The sequence below is a fragment of the Papaver somniferum genome, chromosome 2 (genome assembly GCF_003573695.1).
Source record: "Papaver somniferum cultivar HN1 chromosome 2, ASM357369v1, whole genome shotgun sequence".
In the NCBI taxonomy this organism is placed as follows: Eukaryota; Viridiplantae; Streptophyta; class Magnoliopsida; order Ranunculales; family Papaveraceae; genus Papaver; species Papaver somniferum.
Window position 1 is genome coordinate 64,758,823 of NC_039359.1, and position 14,794 is coordinate 64,773,616.

At 36.3% G+C, this 14,794-nt stretch overlaps 1 protein-coding gene across 1 annotated transcript; it reads left to right on the plus strand.

Annotated features, from left to right (window-relative positions):
- Positions 1-4,719: 4,719 nt before the first annotated feature.
- On the plus strand, positions 4,720-8,877 carry LOC113347868. The gene is made up of 6 exons (XM_026591545.1): positions 4,720-5,078; positions 5,156-5,345; positions 5,606-5,795; positions 7,058-7,261; positions 7,422-7,721; positions 7,802-8,877. The coding sequence occupies exons 1-6, from the start codon at positions 4,878-4,880 to the stop codon at positions 8,721-8,723; spliced, it is 2,007 nt and encodes a 668-aa protein (XP_026447330.1). The 5' UTR covers positions 4,720-4,877; the 3' UTR covers positions 8,724-8,877.
- Positions 8,878-14,794: the final 5,917 nt, after the last annotated feature.

Genomic DNA, 14,794 nt, shown 5'->3' on the forward strand with positions numbered 1-14,794 from the left:
ACATCTTCAAAATTAAAATCAATATGCATAGGATAGTGATCAGAAGAATCTCTAGGAAAAATATTGACATAAAAGTTAGGGAATAAATGTTATTTGATTGATGAGACGTTTTTCCAGTCTTTCAAGAATAAGATCAGGGCCATGTTGCATATTGGACCAAGTAAACCTAGGGCCAGAATAACCAGGATCATGCAAAGCAAACACATTACAAAAATTTCTAAGATTAAAGAAATATATATCATCAGCCTCTAATCCACTAAACTAAGTATAATAATATCTTATATGACAGAAGTCAAGAATCAAGCTAAGTAATGTAATTGGACATTTGACACAGATAATGATCTAAGAATGAGCACAACGAACCCGACAGTTCAGGATATTCACATAAAGTACATGTGAATTTTCTTGTAGCAGCATACGATATTCTTCGCATGGGCTCTAATTAAAAATAAATAATGAAAACTAGAAAATACTTACAGGTAAAAAGCGAAATTCTTGTTTCCTCGTTGTTAAACCGTTAATGGTAATTTTTTGGTAGTGTCGTTGAAGGTAGAGGACGACATTGGTAGTGATGGTGCTTTAATCGATTGGAAAAGTGGTTTGAAGATTCAAAACAATTTCAATCGATGGGGAAATTGATGGTGATGGTGTCGCAGATGGTGATGGTAGTGGTGGTGAGGAGGAGGGTGTTGCTGGGAGTCTGGTGACTGAAACTGAAAGCGAAAACCGGAGAAGAAGAAGAAAAGTTGCCCCTCGTGTTTCGCAAATCTACCACAATCCCATGAGCGCCCAAGCTAAAACTAAAAAAAGACGGAGGGGCGTTTATGTCCAGTACAAAAGTAAAGAAGACACCAAATTATACCATCGTAGCTTATATTATGGATTCTGATTGCAGGTACTGATGATTAAAACAATTTTTCTCAAATGAATGTAACGCAAAGAAAATTTGATAACAGAGAAAACTACTTTAGGATATTAATGTAGTAGTGGTTTGGGGGCTCTTTCAAAGATCAACTATAAACCAAACTTAAAACACAGTAGCCAGCTAACCATAAAACTCCATATAGTTATAAAACACAATCACCATCTTATAAACATGGTCACAATAGATTCCACCAGGAGAAGAAGACTTTCAATCATCAGAATCATCAGAGTGTGGATCATGGCGTTCGACATTGAAAACTTCAGCCGCTCCATGATTTGTTTCAAAACCAAAAAACATCTTTTTTCCTTTTTGGTACATAATTAGTCAGATTTAATATGGCATTTAGATTAAAATTAAAAGTGAAAGTCCTGCAACTTCTCCTGTAGGTGGGCCTTGGGGACCTGGTGGGCTAGAATTCAAAGCATTAAACCATTTTCGAGTGTTAACATATGTTTTAAATTCATGTAAAATTCATACTTATATTAATATCACATATGTTTAGATCCTCGCACATGTTGTTTCATCTGTTTGAATTTTTATATAACTCATTTTTGTTACTCCTATGTATATGTTGTCGTCAACATAAACCTTTTTTTTTGCAACAAAGAATTGATTCTGATATTGAAAAATAAATCAAAGATTTATTTCTATTCTGTTCTAATCTGTCTTGAGAAAAAATTAACCCGTCTAGTCTGAAAATCATATCTATCTCTACTGCTACATCCACAATGTTGTATCCGGTCAACATGGAAAATATGCTAACATGTAATTTATAATCAATGTGTTAACATGTGTTCGCATGTGATGCTCAACTAATTACAAAACCATATTTTTCTTAACCTATCTAATTAACATTAAATTAGGTATACTAATCATATCTACACCGTATAGTTTGAATTTCGATTAATCGATCTCTGTTTTTTTTTCAAAAAAACTTGAGTGGTGTTTTCATTAAATGAACCATAACTATATGTAGCTATATAACCTTTAATGTCTTTTTTATTCTTATTCTAGTCAAGGTTTGTCGTAAGTTTACGATCAATACATAATTAACTATGCGCGCGACTAAATTTTAATTAGATAATATAAACATACAAACAAATCAAAGCATGTACCATAAACTGCATATTGAATTCACAACAACTATATGAATACGTACTCGTTCTTTAATCGTGCAATAGTTGAAACACAATCCAAGATCATGTATGGATTTGTAGAAATTCCAAATTACTAACAGTCTACACTATTTTGATAATAACAGATTTTAATCAGAAGTAATCAAACTTCAAAAACCTAACTTAATAACATGTAAAGGATCATCAATTGTACCAATTAAACCATAGTAATACATTATCAATAAATGTTGGTCATTAAGTACAACAACTCAATCATGAAAATGTTATATTTAAGTTTTGTGGAAACTAAAGTTGAACTACATGGGACCTAAAACATACAAACCTAAACGTGTAATCCATCAGAAATTGAAGAAAAATTCGCATTAAGTCAAGAAATCGTGTACCATTTTGAATTCTCTCTTCTTAATCATATTTTGCTCTCTCTACAGAGCTTATCTTCAATCTCCTTAAATATTACCAAAAAAAAATTCACTTGTATTTCAGATTTATCAGATCAATTATGATTTTTTCCGATCTTCTGGTTAGGTTTGAATACAACTAGTAATATTTGTATATATAATATTAAATAAAAAAATCGTTTGGAAAACTAATCTAGGCTTTCTTACATAAGTTTTTATATTTTCTTTTGTAATAGCTTTTGTATGATAAATACATTCTTCTTATATGATTTTAAAGCAGATTATGTAGTCTTTATCATGCATTAATCGATTGCATTAATAGTCTTAACTCTATTATCAAGGGAAATATACTTCGGCATGACGTGATTCTATTTATATATAAAGATCAACGGTTACTAATATTGATTATGATAACGATGTTTTCGCGCATTACTCCTTTCGGGGATATATAAATCTTAAAGAAGAAGAAAACAACTCAAATGACGGATTATCAAATCTTAGGTCATCCCTCCAACATCATTGGGTTCCTTTTTGAAATCTATATGTATTTGATATTTATGTTGTATTGTAGTGTATTGTTATTGTAACAAATAGTACTCTAGATCTTTTCATGTTTTTCATTTTTGATATATACTCCCTCCGTCCCACTATTAAGTGACCTATTTACTTTTAGATTTTATCCCACTATTAAGTGACCTATATCACTACACAATGATATTATTTCTAAAATTATCCTTTTAATTGATTATAAGAAATATAAGAAATATGCATAATTTGATGGACATGTTTATATTCGTTACGTAGGTGTTTTAAAGTGCTTTTCAATAGTATGAAGTTTGCGAACATCCGTGGTGTAGTTTGATAGATAAATCATTTCAAATTTTCACTAGTTATTGTACATAAGGGTATAATTATAAAAAAATGCTTAAATATACTATTTTCCCTTGCTTTCCTTAAAAATTGTGTAAACTTGAACTAGGTCACTTAATAGTGGGACGGAGGGAGTATTTGAATAGGATATATAAATTCTTATTATATTAATGAAATCAACAAGAAATTTCTTCCTTCCAAAAAAAAATTGTTAGAAAAATAGGCGGCAATGTTAGAGGAATTTTCCCATACATGGCATTTCCTAAAATAAAGAAAGCTAGAACAATTATAAAACATTCCTAAAAAATTCGTCTCATTCCCATGTGACACCCAACTTTTTTTTTCCAATGAAAAATAGATTGTTTGGAAAATTAAAAATAGGGCGTCTGTAAAAATATGGGAGGACAAGTGGATTCCTAATGAAGACATAATTCCAAGACCATAAGATTCTGAAGAAACGACGCCGCAAATGGTGCAAGAGTTGATAATAGATACAGAAGAAAACTGGGATATATGGAAACTAAATAACTACTTATCTCTAGATGTTAAAGAAAAAATTCTTGCAATATCACCACAAAGGAGAGAACAAGTTATATATAATGAGATGGAAGCATCACTTGTCTGGAGCTTTTTTGGCAGTGAACATATATAACTATATAAGCCAAGAAAAAGCAAACAATGATACGATAAATTTTCCTTGGAAATAGATATGGAAAATGAAGGTAAATCCAAAAATTAGATTATTCATATAGAAGTTAACTCAGAAAGCTCTTCCTACCTCTAGACAGTTGATTTGACTAATAAAATTTATTTTATTGAACTTGTTCAAGTTTAGTTCTGATTTTTATTTATAATCGGGAAACCAAAGTCTAAATAATTATCTTTGTTCATAGTTGTTATTCTTAGGAATAATTCGAGGTATGAACAAACTATCACGTTTCTTTCTTTTCAATATATCCGTTGCACTAGTTGGTCAAAAAGCACTTGTTAATGTACAAATTCCTAAATCCATATTTAAAACAATTACGAAAGTTGAATGAAAATCAATTAAGTTTGTATCTAATAAGATAATTAGATTAGTATTAAGTTTAGGTCATTAGTTGTGAAATAAGTTTAGGTTAATTTAAGTAAATGATAACCGGGTCATTTACTATAATTAAGACAGCCTTAGCTTACCACAATGGACCAAAAAGTTGCTTTTTGACTTTTGGAAATAAAAGGTCAAAAATTAGTATGGGTATACAATTCCAGAATGACTTCTTGAAAGAAAAAGATTAAATTTTTGTGAAGCAAAATATTTCTGCACTCTGTTTCTCGCAGAAACACTTCTACTTCTGATATCCAAACGCGCTATAAGTAGAGCATCGCCCCCTCGAAAAAGGAGGGGTAAATCGTTCTTAGCTGTGCCCATCGTGCGTCCATATGGCAAACCCCATGGTCTGCCTCACCCGTATGAACCGGCCAAATCATGCCAACGACCTTCATTAGTCATTTAGTCTGCCTTCTCCTTCAATTGAACATTTGGCGGGTACATTTCTCTAGTCGAAGATGAGCAGAGTAGAAGAAATCACCGCAATTTTAACTGAAATCGCGTGCCATTTACAATCTCAACAACAAGATTTCACCACCAATTTAACATCCACTATATCATCTTTGAATCAAACTCTAAACCTAAATACGAATGAAGGAGAATCCAGGGTTAGGGTTTTGGAAACTACCCTTTCTTTGATGTGTTTCAAAACTCCCCAGGTACGTTTTATTTTTTCAATTTCAGTGCTTATTTTTCATTAATTTGTGGTTTTTGATTCTGGGTTTTTGTTTTTCAGGTGTTTAATTTGTTGGTGGAAGATCTAGTACAGACGATTGTCACGGTTTTGAAGTCATCGATTTTGTGTAAAGTGTTGCCTTTTCAGAAAGAGGAGTTTCTACAGATTGGGAGTTCGATATCAAGGTTTGGTTGCGAAGAGTTGGTTAAAGCTTGTTTAGATATTATTGGGAGACTAGAAGAACATCATGGTAAGTGCTATTTGTTTCATTTTGTCTCCAATTTTGCTCAATTTCGGAAGGTTGTTTGTGTAGTTTTGGATTCATTAGTCGCCTCTACTGCTTGACTAGTGTAGTGGTTAGTGCAAGGAACTTAGTTACCCGGAATTTTGAAGCTTTCTCCCAGTTGAAATGCAATGTTAAGTGTTCCCTTAGCACAATGTTCATTAGCTGCAGGATGAAAATAAGAATCATTTTTATGCATAATGCTCTGCGGTGTGTAATGTTTGCAGGAACCCTTTCACATATGTTGCTTCGTGCTGTGCTGAGAGTGACAGCGTCAGCTTCTTCTCATCAGATCTTGTCCCCATTTCCATATATCCGGAGTGTTCAACAATGTCACCAGAAAAACACTTCTTTCTCCAAACTACATTCTCTTATCCCGGAAGAGATCTCCATCAGCGACAGCGATATACCTCTAAGGTATGCCTGAGTTTAGTATTCACAAGTCCATTTTAATTCCATCTAAGATAGCCAATGGTGTGGATTTCGGGTCAGTGGACATACCAGTTGTCAAACATGCTCTTTGTGACTTGTATATCCTTGTACATGTTCGGGATTGTTTTCCTTTTGGGTAATTTGGTATACTTTTCTTGTCCATAAATCATAAATGTCAACTTGGTGATCATTTTGAATCTTTGATAAAATTATTCGTCATGAGCCAATATGTGATGCTTGCATAGATTCTATGACTTATCTTTTATAGTGCATCCTGCACAACTGTGGTCTTGTTTATACCATCAGTTAGGCCTGTAGGTTTTGTCATTCAAATTCCTAATTTTTGAAATATACATGTTCTTGACTTGCTTAGTATCAGCGCTCTCCGGTTTTCTCTGCCCTCTTTTAGTAACATGTATCATTTCAAATGCGAACAAAAATGTATATTCAAAGTGCTTAGCTTTTTTGCTGGGAATTTTTCCTATGGTCCTAAATCAGAGTATTCAATGCTTTTGTGAACCCCCAAAATACCACCAACAACTATTTGCTTAGAACAACATGAGATGTATAAAAAAACTATAGCAACTTTTTACCAAAATTCACCATTCACCAATGTATATGCTTTGATACATGCTGATTAACATTGCTAAATATTTCATAGGCTACATCCAATTATAGTATTGACTCAAACGGAAATCCAAAAAGGGTTCTATGCCACGCTCAATCTGAAAATGAGTGTGCGCCATACCCAACTAGATGCAACAACTACGGCGTCTTGTTTAATTGAGTTGCTAGCTACTTGTAGGATTAGCATTGTAGTCTTCTAACTGGTTAACGATCTAAGACAATGCATCACGAGGCTGTTAGGTAGGGGTTGGTTCTTTGCTTGTTTCAGATTGATTTGTAGTGAAATAGCATGAGACGGACTCGAAGTTGTGACTTACCTTTTACTATATGAATTGTTATACTTATTCAGATGGCAATTGATGTTACCAAAATATGCAAACTTTAGCGATCCCATTCTGATCCATAAATTGCTATAAATGACCAGCACTGTTGATGCTCGTTCAGGGGCAGAATAAGCTTAAATCCTGGGACAAAAACAGGCATGATGACCTGCTACCAGGGAAGGGGAGGCAGGGGAGCAAGTGCTTAGCTTTGTTCTGACACTTGTTGTCCTTTTGTATCTTTCAGTATTTGTATTTTGGAACTTATGAAGTTGGATATCTTTTTCTTATACATTTCAGGTTACTCGTGTGGTATCTTGATCCACTGACTTTAAAACATGATATCTCAAGTATTCTGTCCGAGTCTTCAACGAGGCCGTTCCTTTATTTGAAAAAAGAAATGCATGAAAGAATGAGATGGCGTTCAATAGTCTTATCTTTGGTTCTTTCTCCTACTATATTTACTCAAACAAGAGCCTTATTGCACAACTGGTTTTTGGTGACGTAAGTTCCAACTTATTATTCCTTTTTGCTTTACTATGTGGTCCAGCGTGCTTGGGGAAACTACAACTTATATAGTTATTCATGCTTTGTTATAAGAAGCACTCTCGTTTGTGTACTCATTAATAGATTCAGTTACTCACCAGACAGCTACTTTGCGTAGGGGCTCGACTTCCGTTCTACAGCTTCAAATCATAGTAGTCTTGTCAGTGTTAGATGTACTTGCGCAGCCAATAAGGTGGGGACTGACAATGAAAATGGGTTCTAAGCTGCCTTTTTCTCATGCTTATTTTCCACATAAACAACCTCTGTTGCTGATGCTAGCTGGACCAGTGTCATGCAAAACTTTTCTAGAGTTGGTTCATTTTATTAAGGAACTGATACTTCAGGGTGATGACCATTTTGACCTAGTTTCAAAGCGAGGATCAATTAAGGCAAGAATGATAGATCATAAATCTACATGGTAAGTCTCTTCATTAATCTCAATAACTACTCTCTGATTCTGAACTACAACAATGTATTTGATTAAATGAGGTATTGCAGGGCACTATTGATGAATTTTCCGGTTTGGTTCTACTTCTCGGCTTCCTTGTTATTCACTGGAAGAAACTGCTCAATAGGAGCAGTTAAAGCTCAACCGTACGACTTAGAGAAGATTCGCGGTGCAGCTTCAAGGTATCTGACATGGATTCTTAGCCCAACTAATGAATACCTTTCTGATTTGCTCCTTAATTTTTTCATGGAAAAATCAAGATCTTTTGAAAAACACGGGCTAGATACACACAATGTCAATGCCAGTGTCAGGGGAAAACTTGGGAAACCAAAAGTTCGTGAAAACAAGGATACTATGGCATCCAAAGAGTATGATGGTCATGCAATGAGACTCTGGCTTAATGAATTCCATGATTGTCATGAAACCTTCTGCAAAAGAGCTGTCAATGATAGGGAATTGATTGGAGAAAAAACCCGGAAAGTTTTTAATCCTTGGCATAGTTTGTTATTCAGAAGGATTCCCTTGGGCATCTTTATTTGGGTTTCTGATACAAATGAAGAGTCATGCCAATGTCTTTTCCACTATGCTGCTTCAGGTTCAATCCTTCCGCATGATAACAAAAAGTCGGCTATGTTCTCTCGAAAAAGTGATGAGAAAAAGGAGGCCATAGAAGGTGTCCAACTTGTTTTTGATCTGTTTGATGTTATTGAAGAAATGGCAGAATCAATATTTGATACGGAAGGTGAAGGAGATGAATTTGTTTGCCGGTTGAAAATAAAAGCGGTGAGGTTTTTGGTTACGTATATGGAAAAGCTTCTGAGCCTTCAAACTGATGAAGCTGACGGGTCAATGTTGATGCTTACAGATCTTCAGAGGAGATTATCAATGTGGAAACATCAACTCGGAAAGAATTCTCAGGGTTACGAAGATTTAGATGAAATTTGTAATGCATTGCGATTAAAACTAGCTTGAACATTTAGAAGCAGTTTTAAATTTGTAATCAGAAATAAGATCAATTTGTTTTATAAGAAGTTAAACTTGGGGTCCCCTTAACCTCAGTTGTCTGGTCAGGGGAAAAAAAAAAGGTTAACTTTTTACTTTTAAAAAGTCATTCTGGAGATGTGTTTCTAAACTGTCTTCTTGCTTTTCGATTAAATTAACTCAAAAATAATTTTTTAAAGTGTATTTAAACACCATGGTTGGCTTAGCCGATCAAACTATTTGACTGTGCCAAAAATACATCCTGTGTTTACCTAGTGGAGCAAAAATTACCTAAATGAAAGTGAAGTTCCCTATGGGCCATGGATACCCTTCAGGGCAAACCAACTAGGATCACAATAGGTACTCCTCAGTCCAAATGACCCTATCAGCTATAAAGAGGTCCTCCATTCGAATGTCAATGGCCACTACCACTGTATTTCTTTTTGGCGGGTTCATTTCATAAGTTGAAGATATCTGAAATATTTTTGAGTTTCCTTTTGTTATTAGAACTAGATAGACAAGATTCCTAAAGTTTCCTTTTGTCATTAGCTCTTTTATAGTCTCGTGTATATTCTATTCCTTTCTTTTTCTTTTGAAACTGAGTATTGCATTGAATTGTGTTTACATGAGATATTTCCTTCTATAGCTGATTGACTATGTTACTAGTACGAATCGTAAGCCACGCATCACTGATTCTTTCTACTCTTGCTAGTTTCGATAGAATGCTGCAATTTTATTTTTTCCTTGGGCACATAATTACAATGTTAATGGATGATATCTAGAATAAGATTGTGAATACTCCAAACAATGCTAAGGCTCTCCAAGTTAACTGCATCAACTACAAGCTTTGAATCCAGCTCAAATTCCATCCTTTCCAAGTTCAACTCTTTAGCCCATTGTAACGCTTCCTATAGAGCTCTGCTTGTTCCAGACTTCTCACTTCTGCTAAGTAAATGCATTTACATCTTCGGTGTGAACCTGCAAAATCACGTATAATTAAACCAACTCCACCAGTTTTATTTTCATTAAGATATGAACCATCACAATTAATTTTAAAAGAGTTTCCTTGGGGGGGGGGGGGGGGGGGGGGGGGGGGGGGTTCAATTGAAGATTAGTTCTTGTCTGTGTAGGTGTTATTCTATGTTGAGTTTGAGGTTTATTCCTCATCTGAGATATCTCTTTCTTGCACTTCATAATGATGTATTGTGGACTTGAGCTCTTGCCACTGAAAATTGTGTCAGAACGATCCATCCAAATACACCAAGCCACAATGGCTATCTTACATAACACCTCCTCTTGAATCTAATGAGATATCATCTTGTCAAAACTTTCACATAACCAATTCACCGGGTCTGTAATACCTTGGGTATGAATACCGAAGACAAATCAGATCATTCTAAAATTAGAGCAATCCAATATGCAGTGGGTTAAAGTTTCTGTAACTTGAGAGCAAAGGGAACAGCTGAAATCTCCATCTTGAATTGCATGATGCAGTTTATCCCTTGTTGGCAAAATGCCCTTGATGCACTTCCAAAGAAATTGAATAATTCTTAATAGAACAAGAAGTATCCAAAGTTTTTTTTAATATGTTTTGCATTCTCATCCCCACTGTGAAGTTCGAATCTTCTCTTCAACCAACTTCATGTATGCTGATTTCACTGTGAACTTTCCATTCTTTTCCAGGGTCCAAACTATTCGATCTTCTTGTTGAGGATGTATTATAAGATTAAGAATGAGTCTAGAAGTAGAAGCTTCAAAAATGGAGTGAACAAGATTATAATCCCATCTTGCAGAATTTGGTGAGAAGAGCTGATGCACATAAGTATAATTCATATGAAAATTAACTCCAGGTTTAAGGATAGGCGGAACTGGGAGATCAACTAACCACCTGTGATCCCATATGGAGATTTTTTCCCCATTTCCCAGACTCCAACAACTATACTTTTTAATGAAATTCAGTTCACCCCGAATGCTTCTCCTGTTGCGCTAAAACCCTGCGGAAGCGATTTGCACAGCTACACAATGGTACTCCAAATATTGCAAAGAACACAAAATAGAAAAGAAAAGAGACGAGAATTTAACGAGGTTGAATCCTCGGGAAAAATAATAGATTTATATATTATCGTTTGGGAGAAAACATATAAACCCTAAGAGAGAAAGAAGAATTTTTGGTGTAATTTTCTAGGTTCTCTACTAGGCTATTTATATAGGTACATTACTTAGCCTACAAGACTAGGGTTTCATAACTTGTCCACAAAGTTCCTAGAATTTAGGATCAAGTAAACCAATTAAGAGTTATCATAAAACTCTTAATCCTAATCCTAATTCATAACCGACTAAAATTGGGTTTATCCCAATCTTTGGTCCACCGACTAAGTTTGGTGAGAGTTATCTAAAAACCTCCATCACCGACCTGACCCATATCCAACAATTCTTCACCTCGGATCATGCATTCATGCATGAGACGATCAATAACAAAATCACCTTCGTCTTCCAACGTCGATTGCGCCATAGGCTGCCTACATTTCCTCTGCAAGGAATCAAACCGACCGTAGTTCACTCAATGGCCTTGCTAGAAGGCCTCCACCAGGTTCCTAAGAACCTCTACCCCAAAGGATATCACCAAACCAGAAGAATGTGGATCAATTTCGAGCAATGACGAAACTTGACCCCAGATACTACTTTCGTTAACATATCAGCTGGATTGTCTTTGGTATCGATCTTCACAAGTAGAATGTCTTCTTCTTCCAGAATTTCTCTAACAAAGTGAAATCGAACATCTATATGTTTGGTTCTGGCATGATGCACTTGATTCTTAGCCAAGTAAATTGCACTAAGACTATCACAATGCACAGGCAGTTGTTCCTGCACAACACCCAAGTCATCTAGAAAACCCTGTAACCATATAGCCTCCTTAAATGCTTCAGTCACTGCCATATACTCTGCTTCAGTAGTTGAGAGAGCCACAGTAGACTGCAAAATCGATCTCCAACTAACCGGTGCTCCAGCCAAGGTAAATACATACCCTGTAGTTGAACGCCTCTTGTCCAAATCACCAGCATAGTCAGAATCCACATAACCAACACACAGCTGATTGTTCCCATCTTCCTTCACAAACTCCAAGCCAACATCAACAGTACCATAAAGATACCTCAAAATCCATTTCACAGCTTGCCAATGTCCTTTACCAGGATTATGCATATAACGGCTGATCATACTTACTCCATGTGAAATATTCGGCCTTGTACATACCATCGCATACATCAAGCTACCAACAACACTAGCATATGAGACTTGAGCCATATACTCACGCTCTTCTTCAGTAGTGGGAGACATATCAGAACTCAACTTAAAATGAGGACCAAGGGGAGTACTTACAGATTTAGTTCCTTCGCAGATACCAAATTTTTGTAACACTTTCTTCAAGTATGCCTTTTGAGACAAACAAAATTTACCCTTCTTTCTGTCACGTTGAATCTCCATGCCAAGAATCTTCTTAGCTTCTCCCAGATCTTTCATCTCGAACTCAGTTGACAATTTTTGCTTCAAATTATCAATCTCTTTCTTGTTATTCGATGTTATTAGCATATCATGGACATACAAGAGCAAATATATGAAAGACCCATCACGTAGCTTCTTGAAGTATACACAATGGTCATAGTGACTTCTTTTGTATGTCTGGTCAATCATAAACTGATCAAATCGCTTATACCACTGTCTTGGAGACTGTTTCAGCCCATACAACGATTTCTTCAGCTTGCATACACAATCTTCTCTTCCAGCAACTTTGAACCCACTCGGCTGAGTCATATAAATCTCCTCTTCTAGATCACCATGTAAGAACGCCGTCTTCACATCTAGCTGAACTAGGTCTAAATCATATTGTGCTACCAAGGCCAACAAAATTCGGATTGATGAGTTTTTCACAACTGGAGAGAACACCTCATTGTAGTCAATACCTTCCTTTTGGGCATAACCTTTTGCAACTAACCTTTCCTTGTAGCGTACTTGATTCATCTGAGATCCTTCTTTCTTAGCATATACCCATTTTCACCCAATGGCCTTCTTACCGTTCAGAAGCTTCGTAAGAATCCATATGCCATTCTTGTAAAGAGACTCCATCTCATCCTGCATAGCAGCTTACCATTCTTGATGCTCTACACTGTGTATAGCTTCAAAATAGGTATTAGGAATACCTTCTTCAACAACTGGTAATGCATAAGCTATAAAATCATTCATCCAACCAGGTTTCCTGATTGATCTTCTCGGTTTGCTGGTTTCTATGGTCTCAGTGACCGTAGCTTCTGTATCTTCCACTGCTTCATGTTCCTCTTCATAAACATCGTCACTATCATTTGGAACTTCAGTAGTTACCTCCCTTGTAGACGTCACGCCTTCCGAAGTAGTCGTAACAGATACATACTTAGCTGGAATTAGTGGAGTTGCATCAATATCCACCTGCTGCAAAGGCTCACTAGTATTGGTGCTTCTGTTCTCCACCTGCTGAGAACCCCAAGACTTTACCATAGACGCTTCATCAAATGTAACATCTCTACTCATGACTATCTTCTTCTCTATTGGATTCCAAATTTTGAACCCTTTCACTCCTTTCTTCACACCCATAAAGATGCCTTTAACAACACGGCTATCAAGCTTGTTTTCACTAACATGATACCAAGAAGGGCAACCAAAGATATGAATTGAGTCATAGTCATAAGCTGGTTTACCACACCACTTCTCCATCGGAGTTTTATCTTCTAATGCAGCTGATGACAACCTATTAATGAGGACGAACGCATATATAACTGCCTCAGCCCAAAACGCTTTACCTAATCCAGCATTAGATAACATACATCATACCTTCTCCAGCAAAGTACGATTCATGCGTTTATCTACCCCATTTTGTTGCGGTGTCTTCTTAACTGTGAAATTCCTCCGTATTCCCTCATCCTGACATACTTGCAAGAATGGATCACTTTTGTACTCTCCACCATTGTCCGAACGTAGTACCTTGATCTTTCTACCATTTTGAGTCTCAGTTGCCTTTTTCCACCTCACAAAGACTTCTAGGACTTCATCCTTATGCCTCATGGTGTACACCCATACTCACCTAGAATAGTCATCAATGAAAGACACGAACCAATGTTTCCCTCCCAGTGATGCATTCTTGGAGGGACCCCAAACATATGAGTGAACATAATCAAGAACTCCACTAGTGTTGTGGATTGTTGTGCCAAAGATTGTTCTTGTGTTCTTGCCTTTCACACAATGTTCACAAAACTCTAATTTGCAGGCAATAGCACTTTTCAATAAATCTTGACGAATTAAAGAGTGTAACGACATATCACCTGGATGTGCAAGTCGCATATGCCATAACTTCGTGGTCTCCATCGCTGCAGTCTCGATGTGTTCAGAAATTGACACATCTCATGTTACTGTACTCCCAGTTAAGTAGTACAAGTTATGATGCCTTGTGCCCTTCATGATTACCAAAGATCCAGAGATTATCTTTAAAATGCCATTTTCAGCGACTAACTTGTAGCCCTTAGCTTCCAAAGTTCCGAGCGAAATCAGATTCTTCTTCACAGCAGGTACGAACCTTACTTCCTTCAGTTCATGAACCATACCATCATGCATCTTGATTCGAACACTACCAATACCAATCACCATGCAGGTATGATTATTCCCCATACGTACTTCTCCATCAAACTTATCGAAGCTTGAGAACCAGTCCCGATGAGGACATATGTGATAAGTAGCACCAGAATCTATTACCCATGTACCGTCAGTTACGATACAAGCTGATGGTGTCACAATCAGTGAGAAATCCGAAGCTAGTTAGCAATTTTCACCTCGGTCTTGTTGTTATCTCCTTCTCTATCTTTACGCTTGGTACAATCCTTAGCCGAATGGCCAAAGTCATGACACCATGCACATTCATCCTTCTGCAGACGCGCTCTTGACTTTGAACGCCCTTTCACTTTACCACGATCACCATTCTTCTTTCTCCTGTCTGTTGAACGACCTCTTGCAAGAAACAAGTCACTGTTAGCTTCACTTGA